Genomic DNA, 25,295 nt, shown 5'->3' with positions numbered 1-25,295 from the left:
ACCACTCCCACCCATTCCATCCCTATCACACTCCACTCCCCTCCACCCTCTTCCCTCCCTCTTATCTTGGCACCTCCTGGATGACAGGTCATCCCTGCATCTTGTTCACTGCCCTGGGTCAGAAGCAGTGTCACAAGACACAGCACATCCACAGCAAAGCCGCTTCATTAAATTGGTGAACTCCCCCCTCTCCATCCCCTCATGCAGAAAAGGAGAAGGTGGAGAGAAATCCCTTCAGGCTGTGTCAAATTTTTCTCACACATACTCCCTCACCCCCCATCCCCCATCCATTCCACCTCATGGATCACAACATCGGTGAGGTGGAATGCTACCACACAAAATACAGCACATTCACATTGAATTTTTTTTGTCTCAGCCTGAGTGTGCAAGTAAAAAGGTTGATTATGGTGACTTAGTTACTACTAGATAAAACTAATTATTCTCTACATGACAAGTAAGATACATTAATATAGATAAGAGGGAGGGTGGAGGGATGTGGAGTGTATTCAGGGATGGAATGGGTGGGAATGATTTTATGCCTTTTCCTTTTTGGCTACCTCCCTTGTAAGGGGGAGAAAGCCTTGGTATATGTATGTATTTACACACTTTAAAAAACAGAAAGCTTCACTATAAGTATTGCTAGGAATATACCAATCCATTGCAGCCAATGACAAGTGTTTTTTACATTTATTCCTATACTGCACAACTTTATTTAGCCAACTACTAAACTGTGATAATAGTGAGCATACCTTAAAACTGAAATTAAGTTACAGTATAAATTTAATAATAGAATATTACTGTTTCATATATTGTTTAGTTAGTATTCTGAATTCATATTTTTTTCCCAGTTTAAGAAATTAGAAAATTAAACTGTGCATATACAAGAATTTTTTTTTATATAATTTGAATTACATAATTATCATGATGTCATTGACTTTGTCAATGTATCAGCCCCATTCCAGTACCCTGTCTTCCTAATTAATTTATCTTCTGTCATGATTTGTTTTATTTTCCCCTTTTTTCTATATTTGTTCTCTGTAATTTCTTTGTTATTCACTTTTCATTTCTCCTGGTTTTATTTTTCTAAGCATATTTATCTGATAGAGTTAATCAAAATTTATAAAAACTATGTCTCTTATAATTTGTTTTGCATATACTTTAGAAAAAAGGCCAGTTAGTGTTATTGTAAGAGACTAAAGTAAGCACTTTTCCCACCTTACAAGGGAGGTAGCCAAGTCAGAAGGCAAATACCCACTCCCACCCATTCCACTCTCATCCACCAGCCTTTCTTCCTTCTCATCTTAGTTCCTCATGGATGACAGGTCATCCCTGTATTCACCCACTGCCCAGGGTCAGAAGTAATGCAGCAAAATGCAACACATCCACAGCAAGGCCACTTCACTTAATTGGTGACACCCGCACCCCCTAGCCCTCTCCCTTGTACAGAAAACGAGAAGATGGGGAGAAAACTTCGGGCTGCATCAAAATATCATTCAAACATAACCACTCCCTACCCCCATCCCCTCCCTTCCATGCATCACAGTATCATCTATACGTAGCCATTCTCCACAACCTTATCTCCTGCCTTCTCTCTTTCTTACTCAACAGATATTCCCCTTTTACTCAGTGCATTTTTCACTCCATCTATCCATCTCATCCTTGGTGGTCCCCTGAATTTCACTCCCTACACCTCTGTCATCCACACCTGTTTTACTAATCTTTCCTCACTCATTCTTTCCATGTGTCCAAACCATCCCAATATTCTTTCATCAGTCCTATATGCCATCTCTTTTTCCACCGCAGCTCTCCTTCTCACCTCATTTCTCACTCTATCTCACCTTGTAACCCTTGCCCTACTTCTCAGACATTTCATCTCAAATACATTTAAACTCTTCCTCTCTGCCTCATAAATTCCATGTTTCTGCCCCATACACTACCATTGGGACAATCACCCCTTCTTATAGTCTCCTCATTGCATCCATTTCCAAATGTCTATTTCTCATTACACTTTTTTATCCCCCGAGGCATTTACTTGCTTTTCTCAATCTACAGTTTACTTCCACCACCACTACTCCCTTTCCTGCCACATGTGACCCCAAATGCCTAGTGCTATCCACTTCCTCCAGCCTCTCTCCTTTAAGACTTACTTCCAACTCGCTACCATCCTCTTCCCTTGAACATCTCATCACCTTACTTTTACCCACCTTTACCTTCAATTTTCTTCTATCACATACCCTCCCAATTTCTGTCACTCTCTTATTCCTCCTCTGATCCTGTCACAAGTGCAGAGTTTTCAGCAAACAACAACTGGGTCATCTACTTTTCTCTATTTTCTTTAACCGTCTCCAGTCTCCTGACCATTTCCCATGTCTTTATCTCCTGTCCATGTACACGTTGAACAGTCATGACAACATGACATCCCTGTTTATCACAAACCACTCCCTCTCTCCATTTTCAATTCTAACATAGGCTTTACTACTCTCATAAAAACTTTTGACTGCCCATAATAATTTTCCCCCAATCCCATAAGAAATCTAGCCCCATCATTTAGCTCTCTGTGTTTGTTTTGAAGGTGAATGATATAATTTTTGCTGGGCAGTTTGTAAGCTTTCTTCTCCTACCTGTCTCAGAATTCTATATATTATTAATATGTTATTGTTCTCCACCTCTTTTCTCCTATTCTTTTCTTCCCAACCGTGTATTTCCCTCAGTAGTTCTTTCTTCATTTTCATAGATCCTGGATTTTACTTGTATATTAGCCAGTGGCACTTGACACAATCTCCTTTCATGAAACACAATGACAGTGCATGAAGAATGAACATAGTTTATAATGTCACTGTGGAATATGGTAGGTTTTATAAGAATGGCTGAAGCAGATGCCATTTTGGGGAAAGAATGAGTGATGAAAAATTAGTAAAAGAGGTGTGGAAGGAGTGAACATGAGGAGGTGACCAAGGGTGAGATAGATGGCTGGGGTAAAAGGGGCATTGAGAAAGAAGGGAATGTCTGTTGAGGAAGGACAGAAGATAGGGGTGAATGGAGAATAGTTGTGTATGGATGATTCTATGATGTGTGGGGGATGGGGGGTGTGTGGAACGGAGAGAGGGGGTCGCTGATTTAATGAAGCAGCCTTGTTGTGGATGTGCTTTGTCTTGCGACAGTGCTTCTGACCCAGGGCAGTGGGTGAGATGCAGGAATGACCCTTCATCCAGGAGGAGCCAAGATAAGAGGGAGGGAAGGGGGTTGGTGGGAGTGGAGTATGTGGAGATGGAATGGGTGGAAGCATATTTTATGCCTTTGTTTTTTGCCAGCATCCCTTGTAAGAGGGAAAGAGCCTATAGTATGTATGTAATTGATTTTTTAAAAAGGTATCTCGAGTGGGTGATGCCCCTAATTAAAGGGATTTTTTTTTTTTTTTTTCTCTCTCTCCTTATATAAAATTCTAGAAGGGTATATCATGCATCTGTTAGCATGTACTGACCTTGAAATGTGAAGTAAAAAACTCAGTGTGTTGTTCGTGTTGCTGTTGACTTTTTTTTTTCTTCTTCTTCTTCTCCATTTTAATGTCCATCATTATTCAATTAGGGACTGTGATGAATGTTAGGAAGTGGCTCGTCCTTGATGAAACAAAACACCAAAATGAATCACTGTTTCTGTGATGCCCCAGGGGGTAAGCCAATAAAAAAATTTGGGATGAAGAAATGTATATGTGAAAAATATCCCTTACAAACACTGCACTTCATTTATTTTATCTAATGTATCAGTATGTATGCATTTTTCATCTGTAATTGCTAATAGTTTTTTCATATAGAGGGTGAAATTTTTTGTTTCATCTGCAGCTCAGTAACAGTATTTTTGTCACATTTATGCTTATAACTTAGAAACTTCTTTCTTCAAATAAATTATTTGTATATATATATATATATATATATATATACATACATACATACATACATATATATATATATATATATATATATATACGCAATACTTATACTTTTTCTGAATCAGCTTGTTGAATTGTCTCTTTGGGTAAAACCATAGCTTTTAGCAATACAATTACATAATTTTTTTTATGATATTTGGGTATTCATAAAGAAAAATTCAATATGGTGTAACTTCTAAATCAGCTTGTTGAATTGTCTCTTAAATGGGTAAAGCTATAGCTTTTAGCAATACAATTACATAATTTTTTTATGATATTTGGGTATTCATAAAGAAAAATTCAATATGGTGTAACTTCTAAACATATAATAAATCAGCAAGATAATTTTTATCAAAGTTTGTAGTTTCCTTAAAAAAAATCAACAGATCACAGTATCTATTAGTTATTAAGATATAAGAATAATAAAAGACTTCAAATTATTAGTATCATTTTCACTAGATTTACTTGAAAGTTGGCACAGATCAATTTTACATTGTCTACCATTTACAGAAAAAAGGTCAGTCTAACTTAATTAGTTCAATATATGTATACCAATGTCCTTAAGAGAATGTGTGTTGTTGTCTGGGGATTGTTAAGGTACAAACTGAAAATGACATGCTTCAAGGATTGTAAGGCCCAGTACAAATGTATCAATTCATGGAAAAGCCTAACTATAAAATTTAGTTGTCTTGAATAACAATCAATCAATTCCTTGGCCCAATTAGGTATAAAATGTGTCATAAGAAATAGGTATCTGGGGATGAACACAAAAGTGAGGACCATTTTATTTTATTTATTTGTGATAAAAGCGTTAAAGAAGTATAGTGGATGTTACAAGGATGATGTGAGTAATGAGGAGGCAAGGCAAAGAGCAGTTGGTGAAAGAGAATTGACAAATGGGTTAATTAAAGAATACTGGGCATATGGAAAGAATGAGAGAAAAATTGTGGAAGGTGGAGATGGATGGATCAGACTTCTGGGGAAAACAGAGAATGAGGTGGGTGGATGGAGGTGAGAGGCACTAGGTGCAAGGATTAGCTGTCAAGCATGGAAGGGAGAGGGTAATAGGCGGATGTGAGGGGAGCAAGGATGTGAATGGATGAAAAAGTGACATGGCTTAAAGGGATTTATTCTTGTATACTCTGTAATGTCTAAGCGGATGAGGGGTGGGGAGAGGGTCATCATGTAATGAAGCAGTAAGAGTAAACAAGCTTCAGCTCTTGGGCCTTTTTGTGAAGGTGCTGTGTCTCGCTACATTGTCCCTGACGGAGCAGTGGGGACCGGGATGACCTTTCATCAACAAGATAGAAGGGGGAACAAATGGGTTTTGGATAGGAGTGCAGTGAGTGATGGATGGGTATATGCTTTAACAAAGCTGTATCCACCCTTAAGTGACTTATTGTCCCCTGGAGGATGTTTCTGGTTTCCAAGAGGCTTTGGATCTTCTGCAAGAGAGAACAGGGGCAATGGATTGATTGATTAACTGTACCTTTACACAACATACCTCAACAAACTGGAACTGTGGATAAGAAAAAACAAATCGCAGCCTTCCCTCAGAAATTATCCGTGGCATTCCTCAGCCAAAATGATCATGAATCAAATAAATATCCAACATCAAATTGAATGGTCAACTTAGAAAAAAAATTACATTCAATATGCAAATGCCCTTCTGCCCACACATCAATGACCTTGTTGTGAAAATAAACAAGAAACTAAACATTTTAAGATCAATTGTAGGCATAGGCTTTGGCCAGAAGAAAGAAGCACTAATTACAATAAACAACTCATGAGAATCACACTGAAGTACACATCCACAGCCTGTTTTCCAATAATCAAGAAAACGAGACATCCTATAAATAATCAATCAATTCATTGTTACATCTCTTGTAGGAAACCTGCAACTCCCAAGTAATTAGTAACTGCCACAAGATTGACCCATAAGTCACCCAAGGAAGAAATATTGTGTTGTCTGGGTACAGCTAATGTAGTACTCTGGAGGATGTCATGTTCGTGACTTCTGTGTGATGATTGCATCTAGGGCAGTTTGTTTATGAGGCCAGTCCTATTCTGCATTGGTATCAGCTTAGTGTTAGATGATGGCCTGAATACATTAGTGCTTGTATAGTTCTTGCCTCTCTTGGGAGGGATTTATCTATGGGACTAACATTTGGAGGGGTTTGAAGAAGTAGGGAGTTTGGTGGTAACTCTAGAAGTACTTGTTTTACCTAGTTGTATTGTATGGGAAGGGAGCTATGCTCGTGGTGACCCGTCTTTGTATCTTTCAGCATCAAGCTTATTCTTGTGATGCGATGTGTGTATTTGTTTTTGTATGAATGTGTGGAATGTATGTGGTAGGTTGTTGTGGATATCTGAGTAATATGCTGCCAGTGGGGGGGATATATATATATATATATATATATATATATATATATATATATATATATATATATGTATATATATATATATATTTATATATATTGTATGTGTTCAATTGGTTGTATGTATGATATAATGAGATGGTTGAGAATTGAGGACTCTTGCATAGAACTGTATGTCCATCATTTTCATGTGTTCTATGGGGGAGGATTTTGGATTCTTTGTGCATATGTTCTGTTGGAGTGGTTTTGGTGCATCTATCATTCAAGGGAAAAGGGGACAAGTGTGAATGTAGTAATTTCAGAGGGATTAGCCTGTTGAGTGTAGTAGGGAAGGCTTATGGGAGGATCTTAATTGAGAGGATTAGGAGAGGAACAGAAGGAGTAATTGGTGAGGAACAGTGTGGATTTAGGACGGGTAGAGGTTGTGTAGATCAGATCTTTGTGGTAAGACAGATATGTGAGAAAGCTATAGGAAAGGGGAAGGATGTTTTTTGGGCTTTTATGGATCTGGAAAAAGCTTATGATAGGGTAGACAGAAAGGCACTGTGGGAGGTTATGCAGATTTATGGGATAGGAGGAAAGCTTTTGGGAGCTGTCAAGAGTTTTTATGTGAGTAGTAGAGCATGTGTTAGGATTAGAAATGGAGAGAGTGAGTGGTTTGAAGTAAAGGTGGGACTTCGTCAAGGATGCGTTATGTCGCCCTGGCTGTTCAACTTATACATGGATGGAGTGGTGCGAGAGGTGAATGCTAGGGTAGTGAGTCAGGGATTGGAGATGGTTAAAGAAAATGGAGAAAAGTTGGAGGTGAGCCAGCTGTTGTTTGCGGACGACACTGCGCTTGTGGCAGGGTCAGAGGAGGGATTGAGGAAGCTGGTGGCAGAGTTTGGGAAAGTATGTGATAGAAGAAAGCTAAAGATAAATGTGGGTAAAAGTAAGGTGATGAGATGTACAAGGGGTGAAAGTGGCAGTAGACTGGAAGTGAACATTAAGGGAGAGCGACTGGAGGAAGTGGATAGTTTTAGATACTTGGGTGCAAGTGTAGCAGGAAAAGGTGGAGTGAAGGTGGAGGTAGAATGTAGATTGAGAGAAGCGAGTAAATGCCTTGGTGGTTTAAAGAGTGTAATGAGGAATAGACATTTGGGAATGGATGCAAAGAGGAGACTGTATGAAGGAGTGATTGTGCCAACAGCACTGTATGGGGCAGAAACGTGGAACATAAGAGAAGAAGAGAGAAGGAGTTTGAATGTGTTTGAGATGAGGTGTCTGAGAAGTATGGTGGGAGTTACTAGGCTGGATAGAGTGAGAAATGAGGAGGTGAGGAGGAGAACAGGGGTGAAAAAGGATTTGGGAGATAGGGTTGATGAAAGAATATTAGGATGGTTTGGACACATGGAAAGAATGAGTGAAGAAAGACTAGTAAAAGAGGTATGGAAGGCAGATGTGGAGGGAGTGAACATGAGGGGACGTCCTAGGATGAGGTGGATGGATGGGGTGAAGGGGGCTTTGGGGAAGAGGGGAATGTCTGTTGAGGAAGGAAGGGAGAGGACGGAAGACAGAGGTGAGTGGAGAATGGTTGTATATGGATGATGTTGTGACTGCATGAGGAGGAATGGGCGGGGGGGTGGGGTAGTATGTGTGAGTAAATTTTGACGCAGCCCGAAGGGATTTCTCCCCGTCCTCGCCTTATATGCAAAGGGGGACGGAGAGGGGGGGTCGCCGATTAAATGAAGCGGCCTTGCTGTGGATGTACTGTGTCTTGCGACACTGCTTCTGACCCAGGGCGGTGGGCAGGGTGCAGGGATGACCCGTCATCCAGGAGGTGCTCAGATGAGAGGGAGGTTGGGGGGTGTGTGGAGTGTGTTTGGGGGTGAAATGGGTGGGAGTGTTTTTGTGCCTTTCCCTTTTTGGCTACCTCCCTTGGAAGGGGGAAAAAGCCTTGGTATATGTATGTATGTATGTATCTATCATTCAACAACTTCTTCAATTCGAACAGTTATAACTTGTGCCCTATTGGGTGACTTGGATTAATTTTGAACACATCAGCACCTACTGCGAACTTCACATGAAGGTAGTTAAACAAATTTGTTCTAAATAAAGATTTTCTGGTAAGAAATTTCTAGATGCTTAGAGAAAATGTACATACATACATACATATACCAAGGCTTTTTCCCCCTTACAAAGGAGGTAGCCAAAAAGGAAAAGGCATAAAATCATTCCCACCCATTCCATCCCTGAATACACTCCACACCCCTCCACCCTCCCTCTCATCTTAGCACCTCCTGGATGACGGGTCATCTCTGCACCTTGCCCACCGCCCTGGGTCAGAAGCAGTGTCGCAAGATAAAATGTAGTTTCAGATTAGAAAGTAGACAATAAAGTATTAGTACCTTACTAAAGTTATGAGTCTATGTTGCATAATCAATCTGTTGCCCCCTTGTCACTCTTGTAGGAGACCCACAGCTCCCAGGTAACTGGCAACAGCCACCAATGAGCCCATAGGTTTTTGTTTAAGGACTGTTAGTGTGGGGCAGTAAAGAATGAGGTGTTCAGTGTCTTCTGAACAGTGATTGCATCTAGAGCAGTTTGAGTCTGTGGCTTGGCCTATTCTCAATTAGTACTGTCTTATAGCTGGATGGTGTCCTAAACACAAGCCTTCCAGTATGGTTATTACTTTTCTGTGGGTCTTTTGTCTGGAGTGTATTGGTTCAGTACCAGTTTAGAGTTTGATGGTCTGTCTTGAAGAGCTAGTTTAGGGCTCAGGGTGTGAATGTGATTTTGTATAGATGTATTATGTGGTACAGGTGGTAGGTAGGTATTATTATTATTAATATTTTTATTTTTATGTTTGAGGACAAGAGAAATGTATGAAGTACAAAGAGAAAAGAAGAAAAGTAAAACATAAGATAAAGGAGAGCAGATGTAAAATGGGGAAAGAGTATGACAGAAAATTTTTAAAGTAATAAAAAGATTTTTTGAAAGGAAATGAAGAGAGGAAGGGAAGGTGAATCAAGTAGAGAAGAAAAGGCAAAAGGTGTAGATGGAAAGGTGATAACGGAAGATGTGATGGTAAGAAGATAGGCAGAGTATTTTAGGGATTTGCTAAATGTGGAGAAGGATAGGGAAGGAAAGGTGGTTGAAGTAGGAGGTACTAAGAAAATGACAGTGATGAGCTGAGGGAATGAAGTGAAAGTTATTCAAATGATTAAAGGAGGCAAAGGAAATGGGTTCGATGGGTCTCATCCAGTGTGTCTAAAAAAGGTACGGTGATTGTGGACTAGCTGGTGAAGTTGTTTAATGTTTGTCCAAAAGAGGGTAGAGTGCTGGAGGAGTGCCTGTATAGTTCTGCTTTACAAGGGAAGGGGGACCAATGTGAGTCTAGTAGTTTCAGAGGGATCAGTTTGTTGAGTGTAGATTGAAAGGCATTATGAGAGGGTTTTGATTGAGAGGATTAGGAGAGGAAGAGAGGGAGTAATTGGTGAGGAATAATGTGGGATTAGGACAGGTAGGGGTTACGTGGTTCAGATTTTTGTGGTAAGACATATGTGAGAAAGCTATAGGAAAGGGTAAGGATGTTTTTTGGTCCCTTATGAATTTGGAAAATGCTTATGATTGGATAGACAGGAAGGTACTGTGGGAGGTTTTGCAGATATTTGGGATAGGAGGAAATGTGTTAAGAGCAGGAAAGAGTTTTTACGAAAGTAGTAGAGCCTGTGTTAGAATCAGAAATGGAGAGAGTGAGTGGTTTGAGGTAAAGGTGGGACTTCACCAGGGATGTGTCATGTTGCCATGGCTGTTCAACATGTACATGGATGGGGTGGTGTGGGAGGTAAATGCAAGGGTAATGGGCAGGGGATTGGAGATGGTTAAAGAAAGTGGAGAAAAATGGGAGATAAGCCATTTGCTGTTTGCTGATGACACTGCACTTGTAGCAGGATCAGAGTAGGGATTCAGGAAGTTATGGAATTTAGGAAGGTGTGTGAGAGGAGGAAGTTGAATGTAAATGTAGGTAAAAGGAAGGTGATGAGATGTGTAAGGGGAAAGGATGGCAGCAAATTGGAAGTGAGGATTAAGGAAGAGAGACTTGAGGAAGTGGATAGCTGTAGATACTTGGGGTTGCATGTGGTGGGAAAGGGAGGAGTGAAGGTGGAGGTGGAATGTAGATTGAGAGAAGCAAGTAAATGCCTTGAGGGGTTAAAAAGTGTAATGAGAAATAGACATTTGGGAATGGATGGTAAGAGGAAATTGTATGAAGGGGTGATTGTGCCAACAGCAATTTATGGGGCAAAAATATGGAACTTAAGAGAGAAAGAGTTTAAATGTGTTTGAGATGAAATGTATGAGAAGTATGGTAGGGGTTACTAGGCTGGATAGAGTGACAAACAAGGAGGTAAGGAGGAGAGCAGGGGTGGAAAATGAGTTGGGAGATAGGGTTGATGAAAGAATATTGTGATGGTTTAGACACACGGAAAGAATGAGTGAAGATATTAGTAAAAGAAGTGTGGAAGGCAGTGGAGGGAATGAACAGTAGAGGATGACCCAGGATGAGACAGATGGATGGAGTGAAAGGAGTCATGAGAAAAGGGAGAATGTCTGTTGAGGAAGGAAGGGAGAAGACAGAAGATAGGGTTGAGTGGAGAATGGTTATGTGTGGATGATGATGTGATGCATGGAAGGGGATGGGGGGGTTAGGGAGTGGTTATGTGTGAATATTTTGACACAACCTGAAGGAATTACTGCCAGTCTTCTCTAAATGAGAGAAGCAAGTAACTGTCTTGGGTGATTGAGGGGTGTTATGAGAGGTAGGCATCTGGTAATGGATGTAAAGAGAAGATTGTATGAAGGGTGATTGTGCTGACGACACTGTATGGGGTGGAGACTTGGAGTATGAGAGAGCCAGAAAGGAGAAGTTTAAATGTATTTGAGGTAAAGTGTCAGAGAAATGTGGTAGAGTTTGTAAAGTTGGATGGAGTGGGAGGTGAGGAGGAGAGCAGGGGTAGAAAAGGAGTGGGCAGATAGGACTGATGAGAGAGTATTGGGATGGTTTGGACACATGTAAAGAATGAATGAAGAAAGATTAACAAAATAGGTGTGGAAGGGAGAGGTGAATGGAGTGAACTTGAAGGAACATCCTAGGATGATAAAGATGGATGGGGTGAAAGGGACTTTGAGCAAGAGGGGAATATCTGTTGAGCAAGTTAGGGGTAGGTAGGTAGAGAATGGTTGTGTATGGGTGATACATTGATGCATTCCAAAGGGATTTTCTCCCTGTCTTCTGTCTTTTCTATGTGTGTTGAGCAAGGAAGAGGGAGTGGTGATTATGTGTGGATGATGTTTTGATGCAGCATGAGAGTATTTCTACCTGCCTTCCCTGTTTTCCACATGAGGGGACAAGGGGGAATTCACCAATTAAGTGAAGTGTCCTTTGTGTGGATGTACTGTGTCTTGCTGCATTGCTTCTGACCTGGGCAGTGGGGAGGAGACATGGATGACCCTTCATCCATGAGGAGCTAAGATGAAAAGGAAACAAGGATGGTGGATGGGAGTGGGTGCGTACCTTTGACCTGGCCACCTCCCACAATCTCTTCAATATGAGTAAAATATTCTCACACATGTCAGGTTACCTGATGTACAGTGATGGATCACAATATGTGCATTACAAAATATAAAGTTACTGCTGTTATACTCATTCTCTTTCACCCTGAATAAATATAACATCATAAAAATGTGATCAAGTCTATTCAAAGAGTACGAGAGTCACTCAGATACAGCTACAAAATAAATATGATCAGGAAGCCAACGCTGGCATCTTTGTATACCCAACTCGTGGCTCATGGCATATACATAGGTGTCATCATATTCAAGAGGTTAAAGGTAGAGGTCTTTGGTATATAGGTGGATAGATTATTATTATTATTATTTATATCTTTTTCATCTTCTTCTATGGGGGGGATGGGTGGCCATTTATCTGGTAGGGGTTATATGTTGTAATGAGATGGGTGAGTAGTGGAGATAAAGGATTCTGGCATAGAATTGTGTACCCATTATTTTCATACAGTATTCCACAGGGAGTCATTTAGTTTCTATGTGCAGGTGGTTGGGTTATGAGGATGGATAGGGTGGGAGGAGACTGGGGGTGGAAAGGGAGCTGGGCACATGGAAAGAATGAGTGAAGAAAAACTAGAAAAAAAGAGTGTAGAAGGCAGAGGTGAATGGAGTGAACTTGGGGGGAAAGATAGAATGCGATGGATGGATGGGCTAAAGGGAGCTTTGTGTAAAAGGGTAATGTCTGTTCAGCAGGGAAAGGAAAAGGCAAGAGATAGGTGCAAGTGGAGAATGATTATGAATGGAATATAAGTTTACCAGCACAAAGGGATTTCTCTTTTCTCTGTTTTCACATAGTGATGAGGAGGGAGGTTTGCCATGTAAATGAAGCAGTGGGGCCCTGGTGTGGATATACTTTGTCTTGCTGCATTGCTTCTGACCCAGGCAGTGAGCAGGGGACAGGGATGGCCCTTCATTTATGAGGAGACAAGATGAAAAGGAAATAAATGGGTGACAAATGGGAGTGGGATGGATAGGGGTGGGTGCTTACTTTGGCTGGCTGCATTCCCTATAAAGAGGAATAAGCCTTTGGTATATAGATAGATAGCTAAGATTGATGTGCAACCACATTGACTTATGAGGTTTATCAGAACATATTCCAGTTTTAAGTGAACCACTACCTGTACTGTTCTGTGCACAGATACTAAATTGATGATAATTTTTGCCTTGAGTTTCAATGACTGCAAACCTACAACCTCACAGCAGTTGTTGTTGTTCCCTAGACTGTCTGTCTGAGCAGTCCCGTCTCCCCAAGGAATGCGACGGCCAAAACTGGGTTTTCCCACAAATCCTTTATGGAGTGTATGTTGTGTTGTTTGCGTGCGTGATTGTGTAAAATGCAGTCTTCCATGATATGTTGAATAGTATGGGTGAAGTGTTACATCCTGGGCATTTGTCCACAATGTGGTCATCCAGTCTCTTCTGGTAGCTTAGAAGGGCTGAGTGGTGGCTGCATGGCAGTCTGGCCAGGTGGACTCTGTCTTTTTGTGGGAGAAAAGATTCAGAAGGATGGATATCGGGATCTGGTATGCAGCAACGTGTTGTCTGGGGTATTGGCTGCTTGTTATTGTGGCAAAGTAACATGCAGTCGATACTTTAGGGTCTATATGGGGCGCCCCTACGGACCAGAGCCACACATCATTTTGTCTATGATAGAAGAATTTCTGTTCATAGAGAAATGATGACACTTTTATACTACGACTGTCCCTCCGTTATGCTGTCCCCCAACCCCTTGTTGCTGTCCTGTACCATTTCTCTGAGTATTCTCTTTCTGATTGGGGGATTTCCCTGTGGTGGGGGAAAAGAATACTGCCACCAAGTTTTCCCACTTGGATCGTAAGAGGCGAGAAGAAAGGGACGGGGAGAGGGACTAGGCATCCTTCTCCCTGTAGCCCCAAGGGGCAACTTCCTAAATTGAAAAGAAAAGGCATAAGGGGTGCTGGCGGGCCTCGGGCCAGCACCCTAAGGTTTGGGTCTTTTAATGTGCGTGGATGTGGTACAGATGAGAGTAAAAGGGAAGAGATAGGTAGTATGTTTGTGAGAAGAAAGTTGGATGTGTTGGCTTTGAGTGAAACTAAGTTGAAAGGGAAGGGTGAGTGTATGTTTGGGAGTGTAAGTGGGAGGTTATCAGGAGTGAAGAGAGGGCGAGGGAGGGAAGGGGTGGCTATTCTAGTAAGTGAGGAGATAGGTAAAGGGGTAGTGGAGTGGAAAGAGGTTTCCTCAAGGATAATGTGGATGAAGGTGAAACTGGGAAAGGAGATGTGGGTCTTTGTAAGTGCATATGGGCCGGGCAGTGAGAAGAGCGTGGAAGAAAGGGAGGCCTTTTGGATAGATTTAAATGAGTGCATAGAGGGTTTAGGAAGAAATGTCAATGTAATAGTACTGGGAGACCTTAATGCTAGAGTGGGAAATGGTCCAATCGATGGAGTGGTTGGGAAGTGTGGAGTTCCAGGAAAGAATCGTAGTGGAGAGTTGATGGTGGAAATGTGTCTAGAAAGAGAGTTGATGATAGCAAATACAGTGTTTCGGAAGAAAGTCAAGCATAAGTACACATGGGAAAGGGTGGTGGAGGGAAGGGTGGTAGATAGAGCTTTAATGGATTATGTAGTGGTAAATAGGATTATGATAGGAAGAGTTAAGGATGTACATGTGCTAAGGGGAGAGGGTGGGGGAATATCAGATCATTTTTTGGTGGAAGGTAAGTTGAGAGTGGAGGATAGATGGAGAAGGAGGAAAGGGACAAAAGGTAGGGAGGTTCTTAGAGTGAACTCCTTGAATGAAAAGGAAAAGGAGAAGGAGTACGAAAAGAAGCTGAAGGAGGAGTGGGAGGGAGTAAAGGATAGAGCAGAGATGGGTGTGGAGGAGGAATGGGGATGGTTCAAGGAGGGAGTCTTAAAGTGTGCAAGGATGGTGTGTGGAACAAGAAGGACAGGGGGAAATAGAAGAAAGGGTAGTGAATGGTGGGATGAGGAAACAAAGAAGGTTGTAGAAGAGAAGAAGCGAGCATTCACAGATTGGTTACAAAAGAGGACAGGGGAGTCATATGAGACGTACAAAGAAAAGAAAAGAGAAGTAAAGCAAAAGGTAAAGGAGGCAAAGAGGAGAGCAGATGTGAAATGGGGTAGGAGTATGACAGAAAATTTTGAAAGTAATAAAAAGATGTTTTGGAAAGAAATTAAGAGAGGAAGAGGAGGCGAATCAAGTAGGGAAGAAAAGGTAAAAGGTACAGATGGAGAGTTGATAATGGAAGAGATGGCAGTGAGGGGAAGATGGGCAGAATATTTTAGGGAGTTGCTGAATGTGAAGGAGGATAGGGAAGGAAAGATAGCTGCAGTGGGAAATACGAAGAAAATGAGAGTGATGAGTGAGGAGAATGGAGGAGAAATAAGGAAGGATGAGGTGAAGGCAGTTGTAAAGATGATGAAAGCAGGTAAGGCACCTGGTCTGGATGGATGTCATGCAGAATGTCTGAAAAAGGGAGGTTCAGTGATGGTGGACTGGTTGGTGAGATTATTTAATGTTTGCTGGAGAGAGGGTAGAGTACCGGAGGACTGGAGTAGTGCCTGTATAGTTCCTCTTTACAAGGGAAAAGGGGACAAGTGTGAATGTAGTAATTTCAGAGGGATTAGCCTGTTGAGTGTAGTAGGGAAGGCTTATGGGAGAATCTTAATTGAGAGGATTAGGAGAGGAACAGAAGGAGTAATTGGTGAAGAACAGTGTGGTTTTAGGACGGGTAGAGGTTGTGTAGATCAGATCTTTGTGGTAAGACAGATATGTGAGAAAGCTATAGGAAAGGGGAAGGATGTTTTTTTGGGCTTTTATGGATCTGGAAAAGGCTTATGATAGGGTAGACAGAAAGGCACTGTGGGAGGTTATGCAGATTTATGGGATAGGAGGAAAGCTTTTGGGAGCTGTCAAGAGTTTTTATGTGAGTAGTAGAGCATGTGTTAGGATTGGAAATGGAGAGAGTGCGTGGTTTGAAGTAAAGGTGGGACTTCGTCAAGGATGCGTTATGTCGCCCTGGCTGTTCAACTTATACATGGATGGGGTGGTGCGAGAGGTGAATGCTAGGGTAGTGAGTCAGGGATTGGAGATGGTTAAAGAAAATGGAGAAAAGTGGGAGGTGAGCCAGCTGTTGTTTGCGGACGACACTGCGCTTGTGGCAGGGTCAGAGGAGGGATTGAGGAAGCTGGTGGCAGAGTTTGGGAGAGTATGTGATAGAAGAAAACTAAAGATAAATGTGGGTAAAAGTAAGGTGATGAGATGTACAAGGGGTGAAAGTGGCAGTAGACTGGAAGTGAGCATTAAGGGAGAGCGACTGGAGGAAGTGGATAGTTTTAGATACTTGGGTGCAAGTGTAGCAGGAAAAGGTGGAGGTAGAATGTAGATTGAGAGAAGCGAGTAAATGCCTTGGTGGTTTAAAGAGTGTAATGAGAAATAGACATTTGGGAATGGATGCGAAGAGGAGACTGTATGAAGGAGTGATTGTGCCAACAGCACTGTATGGGGCAGAAACGTGGAACATAAGAGAAGAAGAGAGAAGGAGTTTGAATGTGTTTGAGATGAGGTGTCTGAGAAGTATGGCGGGGGTTACTAGGCTAGATAGAGTGAGAAATGAGGAGGTGAGGAGGAGAACAGGGTGAAAAAGGATTTGGGAGAGAGGGTTGATGAAAGAATATTAGGATGGTTTGGACACATGGAAAGAATGAGTGAAGAAAGACTAGTAAAAGAGGTATGGAAGGCAGATGTGGAGGGAGTGAACATGAGGGGACGTCCTAGGATGAGGTGGATGGATGGGGTGAAGGGGGCTTTGGGGAAGAGGGGAATGTCTGTTGAGGAAGGAAGGGAGAGGACGGAAGACAGAGGTGAGTGGAGAATGGTTGTATATGGATGATGTTGTGATTGCATGAGGAGGAATGGGCGGGGGGGTGGGGGGTGGGGTAGTATGTGTGAGTAAATTTTGACGCAGCCCGAAGGGATTTCTCCCCGTCCTCTCCTTATATGCAAAGGGGGACGGAGAGGGGGGGTCGCCGATTAAATGAAGCGGCCTTGCTGTGGATGTACTGTGTCTTGCGACACTGCTTCTGACCCAGGGCGGTGGGCGGGGTGCAGGGATGACCCGTCATCCAGGAGGTGCTCAGATGAGAGGAAGGGTGGGAGGGGTGTGGAGTGTATTTGGGGGTGAAATGGGTGGGAGTGTTTTTATGCCTTTCCCTTTTTGGCTACCTCCCTTGGAAGGGGGAAAAAGCCTTGGTATATGTATGTATGTATGGAGCAGTGAGTGATGTGATTATGAATATATTTCTGGAGGCTGTTTTTTGTGTGTGTGTGTGTGTGTGTGTGTAGGGGTGTGGGTGGGTGTTCCGCTATGTAGTGTAGCAGGTGTGCTGTGTTTGTGGAGGCTGTAGCAAGTGTTGGTGTGCCTTTCATATCAAGGTGATCTTTGACTTTGAGGACTTTAGTTACATAGTGTAGGTGGTCTGTAGTTGTTGTATATATGCAGCCTATAATTGTTTTTAATGCTTTGTTTTGTATGGTCTGAAGGGTGTTGAGGTCTGTTTCACTGAAATTAGGTGCCCATGCTGGACTCGCATAATTCATCACTGAGCGTATGCATTGTTTGTATATTGTAGTATCAGTTTCTTTGTTTTGTCCAAATGTTGTTCCACTGATTGATTAAGTGCGTTGAGTCTAGGTGACACCAGTTTTCAATAGTCCTTGTGTTTTCCAGTAAATAATTTTTGGCAAGAAGCTTTGGGCTTGTGTTTGTATTTTGTTGGTGTGGGACTGTTTCTATATCATTAGCTAGTAGTAGTAGTAGAGCAGTCTTTGGTTGTCATCTCTGTAAATGATGCTGTTGCTGGTTACCTTAGAGCCACAGGTCTTTGACAAGAGAGGCCGTGGGTCAACAGATTGATTGATTGATCTTTATGTGAAAAAGTGAAGGAAATACATTTGAAATTTATCAAAATCTTGGGGCCTATCAAGAGACAATAGTGTCAGCCCTTCAAGGCTGAATCTTCAGAGGAGGTGAGGATGTGGATAGGTTTTGAAGATGGTCAGCAAGGAGAGGGTTATCTTTGATATTGTGCAGGTACCTGTCATTGGACTCACTAAGTGAATTATCGAGATATAGCTCAGATATTAGCATCTGGTAACTGCTTGCAAAGCATAGAGAAACAATAAAGAAAAGAAATTCTCAATTTTATTCACAATAGACAGGTATTGGGTCTGCTTTTGGGATGGCCATTGGGTTTGAATAAAGCTTAGCAGTCAAAGGCTAATTTCTGATGAAGTTACAGTCCCTCCTTACAGAAGGACTGTGATTATATTATTATGAGTGTATCAAACTGTTGTTGAAATAATTCATTGTTTTGGATATATTTTTTAAATGTAATATCCAGTTAGATTGTTTTTCTACAGTATTGTGCACTGCTTTGCCATGTACCTTACTAGTGTATAATTTTTTATTGAATTTCTTTATTTTTCTATTAATAATTTTATTTGCAGCAAGACAGGAAGGAGAGGCACAAGTTGTGACTCAGCTGTTACCTTGCGAACCTCATATTGTCCCAAGGGAAACACAGGTAGTTCAAAGTCAGCAGCAACAGCGACAGCATCTACAACAGCAGCTTCTGCAGAACCATCAACAAAGTATGTTACCTGTTCATCAATACCCAGATGCAGCATACACAATGGATAGACTGCTAGGTATGTATTATCCAGCTGCGGAACAGCTACCAAAAACACTTGAACAGTGAGTCTCTGTCCCCACTCATTGCTTGAGTCCGAGGCAGTGCAACAAGACAGAGCACATCCATAGCAGACATTCAAAATAATAAAATAATGATAAAAATCATTAAGGCTGCACATCATTTCCCCCTTCCATTTATAACCACTTCCCACACACAATTATCTGTTGCCCTCTCTCTTCCCTGCTTGACATTCTTCTTGCGCTCAGTCCCCTTTCAACCCATCTATCTACCTCATTCATCGTCTTCCCCTCAAATTTTCTCCATCCACCTCTGCAGGTCTGGATGATTAAAATCATGATGATTTAGACCAAGATTTAAATCAGGATTTTATATATATATATATATATATGTATATATATATATATATATATATATATATATATATATATATAATTGAAAAAAATACATATCTGTATGTTTTGGATGATGGAGAACATAAACACAGAGGAAGGCACGGAACCCTAAACACTCTTAACATTTTTTTCGCGTAGAACTTCTTCAGAGAGTGTACGGAAAACTGTACTTGAAGTTTATGTACTAAACTTAGTTATCTTGTCAGATACTTATCAATATGTGTATGTATGTATGTATGTATATATATATATATATATATATATACAGTCGTACCTCGGTACTCGACCATAATCCGTTCTGAGGTGGTGGTCGAGCACCGATTTGTTCGAACACCGAAACCAATTTTCCCCTTATCACTGTCTTTCTTTGGACCCATTATTAAGGGCTAGAGCAACACGAAAAAGTTTAAATCTGGGAAGAAATACTCGAACAAACTGCGTACGTCTTACTCCGCTGGCGGTCTGAGTCGAACTGACGCTTACCCGCTGTTCGAGCTAGTCGAGTACCGAAAATCTGTTCGAGGTCCGATGCATTTTCTACTCGAATTTTTTGGTCGAGTATAGAGGCGGTCGAGTACCGAGGTACGACTGTATATATATATATATATATATATATATATATATATATATATATATATATATATGTATGTATGTGTGTATATACAGGTAAACGTCGACTTACGATGGCCGCGACTTACGATTGTTCGACTTTACGATGACGACGACGACGATGACGATATGATAATTTAACCCCTTCCATACGGTGCCGCACACGTAGGCGTCATGAGGAGCAAGTGGATTCGCGACGCTGCCATATCGGCGTCTTGATTATATTTATTGTAGTCGCCCCTGTGTTTTTACATTCTCTCAAATGTGCCCTAAATCCCATTCTCTGTGGTTTTCAAAATTCGCGGGTGAAAGAGAGAACGATCGATATAAGCGGTGACTATATTTTATGATGCGAGTATTATTACGTCACGTCGTACGGCTGGCATTGGCTGCTGCCCGCGAGATTTAAGTATCGTACTGTAAATACATATTATAGTGTTTGAATATAGTAAAAAGGATAAAAATAATTAAATAAACTACTGTACATGTTTAATAGGCTATATTCAGTATCTCTGGTGGTTAATATACAGGTAAGCTAGGTACAGTGACCACGGAACAGAGTGATACACAAATTGGGGATCGACTTACGATGAAATCGTCTTACGATGGCTCTATCGAAACCTAATGCCATCGTAAGTCGACGTTTACCTGTATATATATATATACACACATACACACACACACACCTTTATTAATTTCTGATGCATAGAATATGAAAGCAGTTCCTTTTACAATACAATACAATACAGTGCTCAACAAAGGAAGTGCCTGCCTCCTCCTCCCACACAAAAGAAATTTTTATCTGTCTATATACTAAGCTTTTTTTCCCCATATAAGCGAGGTTGCCAATTCAGGGGCACACACCTATTCCCACCCGTTTCACTCCATTTTGCCACCCACTCCACCCTTCCCATCCCAGTTCTTCAAGGATGATGGGTCATCCCTGCATCTGCCAAATATGAATTAAAATAAAGATAATTAATCCGTAATACTTAGTATATTTAATACTTGGTAGGGAGGCTCTTTCTCTTCTTTACCATCTGAAAATGTCTTGGTAGAATAAGGCAAGGTTGAGATTGTCCCAGGATTCTTGGTTGGCTGCTGTGCAAAGCTGACATCCTTCCCCTGGAGGTCACTCTTGATAAAGTACCAGATATTTTCTATTGGATTTGAATTGGGACTGTTGCCTGGAAGGTCCTTTATAAACAGGTACCTGGTTGTTATTAAGCCTCTGACACAGTTTTGCAGTGTAAGCTGGGGCACTGTCCTGCTGGGCCACCTTGGCCTATGTGTGATTGAAAGCCACTGGTAGGTGGTCACACAGTAGCTCCACATAATTGTTCTGATTAACTTAGGAAGCTCGCTGGCTGAGCGGGTTAGGGCATCGTTGCTTGTGGCGAAGGTTGAGGTGAGGGCGGTTCGAATCCTGCCACCGGCAAAGTTGAACCAAGGGCATGGTCCATTAAATTTCACGCTACAAAGCCTTCTGTGAGGGGCACCGTCCTAGTCTCCAGATAGGGGGGTGGGGGGTGGAGTGTGTGACATTATACCATATCATCGTCAACTTTCTCAACAGGTACTTCTTTTGTTGAACACTGTATATAAAAGAATTCCACATTCTAATAAGAAAATTAAATAAAAAAGCTTTACTTCTAATGAACTGTATGTTTTTCTTGAATTGATGGATTTAAAGAAATTAGGAAAGTTTAGGTGAAGGCAGTTGTTAAGTTGATGAGAGCAGGTAAGGCACCTGGGTTGGATGGGTGTCATGCAGAATGTTAAAAAAAAAAAGGAGGTTCACTAATGGTGGACTGGCTGGAAGACAAGTCCTTCCATCAATGTACAGCAGAGCGTAGATTTCATTTTGCCATCCGCACGCCCACATGAGAGACATACTCCACTACAAAACACCATTGACTCAACAATCCACCATCCAACCAATCAGCACTCGGGACGAGCCACTAGGTCTTCCGCCAGAACGCTCTTGGGTCCCGACCAGATATCGGGTTCACACGGCCTACCTGCTAGCCAATCAGCATCGAGCTTCACCCGCGCCCGGTTGACCTGATCCCGTATATATACCCTTACATAGATAACTTTCCTCACTATTCTCCTAACCTCCAGTGAATTAACAACCCGCAGTCTACACCCTGAAGAAGCCTCAGATCGAGGCGAAAAACTCTTGAGTTTCGGTGAAAGATAGTCAACAGTTACCTCTGTTACTAGAAGATATATAATCAAGTCAGCATACAATAGCACTATAAGTGAGCTATGCTACTCATAAAAGAGAAATGAATAATTTCATCCAGTCCCTCTTTACAAGTAATAAGATCTTTCAAAAGATCAAGAATTCCTACCTTAAGATCATCAAAGCATCCAGTGCAGTTGATTTTAATCAGAATTGTCTGAGAAAAAACCTGTGCCCAAGAAATATATATATATATATATATATATACACACATATATCGATCATTTTTATGACAGTTGCATGCAGGGTTTGAACCCGCTGTACTCGGCTATCCGTAAATTTCCTGTACGGTGCCCTAGACCACTACACCACAGAGGCTATAAAATCCTTGAAACCTGGAATCGAACTGATTCCCGAGGGAAGGAAGATCACTTATTACGGCGACCCGAATTCCTGTTTTACTCAAGGACCAGCCCACCAGTGGTATGGGGTAAGGACCGGGACGAACCCCTTTCACGCTTATCGCTATTGTAACTATGAGAGAAATACGCTAATGGCAGCGACATCAAATTGATAATTTTTATGACAGTTGCATGTAGGGTTCGAACCCGCTGTACTCGGCTATCCGTAAATTACCTGTACGGTGCCCTAGACCACTACACCACAGAGGCTATAAAATCCTTGAAACCTGGAATCGAACTGATTCCCGAGGGAAGGAAGATCACTTATTACGGCGATCTGAATTCCTGTTTTACTCAAGGACCAGCCCACCAGTGGTATGGGGTAAGGCCCGGGACGAACCCCTTTCACGCTTATCGCCATTATAACTATGAGAGAAATACGCTAATGGCAGCGACATCAAACCGATAATTTTTATGACAGTTGCATGCAGGGTTCGAACCCGTTGTACTCGGCTATCCGTAAATTACCTGTATGGTGCCCTAGACCACTACACCACGATAAGCGTGAAAGGGGTTCGTCCCGGTCCTTACCCCATACCACTGGTGGGCTGGTCCTTGAGTAAAACAGGAATTCGGATCACCGTAATAAGTGATCTTCCTTCCCTCGGGAATCAGTTCGATTCCAGGTTTCAAGGATTTTATAGCCTCTGTGGTGTAGTGGTCTAGGGCACCATACAGGTAATTTACGGATAGCCGAGTACAGCGGGTTCGAACCCTGCATGCAACTGTCATAAAAATTATCGATTTGATGTTGCTGCCATTAGCGTATTTCTCTCATAGTTACAATGGCGATAAGCGTGAAAGGGGTTCGTCCCGGTCCTTACCTCATACCACTGGTGGGCTGGTCCTTAAGTAAAACAGGAATTCGGATCGCCGTAATAAGTGATCTTCCTTCCCTCGGGAATCAGTTCGATTCCAGGTTTCAAGGATTTTATAGCCTCTGTGGTGTAGTGGTCTAGGGCACCGTACAGGTAATTTACGGATAGCCGAGTACAGCGGGTTCGAACCCTGCATGCAACTGTCATAAAAATTATCGATTTGATGTCGCTGCCATTAGCGTATTTCTCTCATAGTTACAATGGCGATAAGCATGAAAGGGGTTCGTCCCGGTCCTTACCCCATACCACTGGTGGGCTGGTCCTTGAGTAAAACAGGAATTTGGATCGCCATAATAAGTGATCTTCCTTCCCTCGGGAATCAGTTCGATTCCAGGTTTCAAGGATTTTATAGCCTCTGTGGTGTAGTGGTCCAGGGCACCATACAGGTAATTTACGGATAGCCGAGTACAGCGGGTTCGAACCCTGCATGCAACTGTCATAAAAATTATCGATTTGATGTCGCTGCCATTAGCGTATTTCTCTCATATACATATATATATATATTTCTTGGGCACAGGTTTTTTCTCAGACAATTCTGATTAAAATCAACTGCACTAAGGGCACTAAGATTATGTAGCCCATCTTATTTAGATTCAGAGATTTCTATCATCAAAACTCAGTTAAAAAGATTAGGGTACCCAGACTGGTTTACAAATAAAGCCTTAAGCAAGGCCAAAACCAGTTATTATAAATCCACTTCCCATCCATCTCAATATCATAAATGGAACAAACACTGCCTAAAACTTCCTTTTAACCAATCCATCAATAATTTCTCTCAAATGTTGCCAAAAGATAACGTAAATATCATTTTTAGTTATCCTAACAATCTATTCAGAAAAGTAATTAACGTTCATCACAGACCAACAGAAGACATAAATCCCGGAGTTTACAAATTACCCTGGTCAGATTGCGATGAAGTGTATTGGGGACAAACGGGCAGAGAATTAAAAACGAGAATTAAAGAACATAAAAACTCAGTAAAATATGCTCAACATAACTCCGCGGTATTTCAACACGTAGCCAACAATAATCACAGAATAAATTGGGACGAGGCAAAAACCATTTTCAAATCCAAATGTAGTTATAAAAGGAAAATTATTGAATCTTCCTTAATAAAACAATTCCCGAATTTTAATATCTCAAAAGGCCAATGGTCACCAGATTACATAACCACCTTGGCAGTTAATAAATTATTTCCTCATATTGTAAAAGCGGACGATTTGCCACAAAACCCGCGCAACAATATAGATGCCACATGAGATGTCTTGTCCATGTTCCCTAACTTTACCTCTCTCATCTGTATATAAGATATGTATGTTCTCTTGTCTATGTATTCCGCTTGAAGAGGATCACAGCAAGTGATCGAAATATACGGAAATTCTTTATTTCCTTCTTTTCTTAAATCCAAATAATAGTGGGTTTTTAGTGCATATATATATATATATATATATATATATATATATATATATATATATATATGTATATATATGTATATATATATATATATATATATATATATATATATATATATATATGCTTCAGTTCATTTTCTTGTTCTGACAGTTACCTCATTTTGCTAACATTAGTTGCATTTTCTGTCACAGCAGTACCAACATAGCAACCAAATTCTCTATATTTTTTAATTGTTGATTAGAGACCTCTTCAAGATATTCAGCAGTATGAGGCTGGCCACTTGTGTTGATGGTGTCCACTACATATATATGGCCATTTGAGGCTATGACAGTAACACACATGATAGGATCATTGTAAATGTTAGACCATGTATCTAAAGAAAAACATACAGTTTCATCCTTTGGTACACTTTGGATATTCTTTCTCATATATCATGAGAAGGTATTTGTCTGCAATTTCTTTTCTTGTTGGAGGTGTGTATCCTGGCCTCAACTGTTCAACCAATTTACTAAACTTAGGATGTTCTACCAGTCCCAGTGAATAGTTGCTTGCAAAGATCATCTTAGCAACTTCATCAAGATTTGCTTTTTCATAAAAGATTGCCTTTATAATAAATAAGTCCAAAGTTGTTGTTTTATGCTTTGAAGAATATGTCACATAAGTTGGATTCTCTTTCTGTAATGCTGTAGTTGCTACGCTTCTTTGAGGCACCGTTGTAGTCAATGTTTTTTTTT

General features: G+C 41.2%; 1 protein-coding gene across 1 annotated transcript in view; it reads left to right on the top strand.

Moving 5' to 3' along the window:
• Positions 1-25,295, top strand: part of wgn (Tumor necrosis factor receptor superfamily member wengen) — a 54,152-nt gene that overhangs the window by 14,624 nt on the left and 14,233 nt on the right. The window contains exon 3 of the mRNA XM_076188000.1: positions 18,415-18,615. Within this exon, the coding sequence (XP_076044115.1) occupies positions 18,415-18,615 (201 nt within the window). The remainder of the gene's footprint in view (positions 1-18,414; positions 18,616-25,295) is intronic.

The sequence above is a fragment of the Oratosquilla oratoria genome, chromosome 7 (assembly GCF_046742065.1).
Source record: "Oratosquilla oratoria isolate Oo_2021 chromosome 7, ASM4674206v1, whole genome shotgun sequence".
Taxonomy (NCBI): Eukaryota; Metazoa; Arthropoda; class Malacostraca; order Stomatopoda; family Squillidae; genus Oratosquilla; species Oratosquilla oratoria.
The sequence above is the reverse complement of the archived record's forward strand: the minus strand, read 5'-3'. Positions and strand labels throughout refer to the sequence as shown.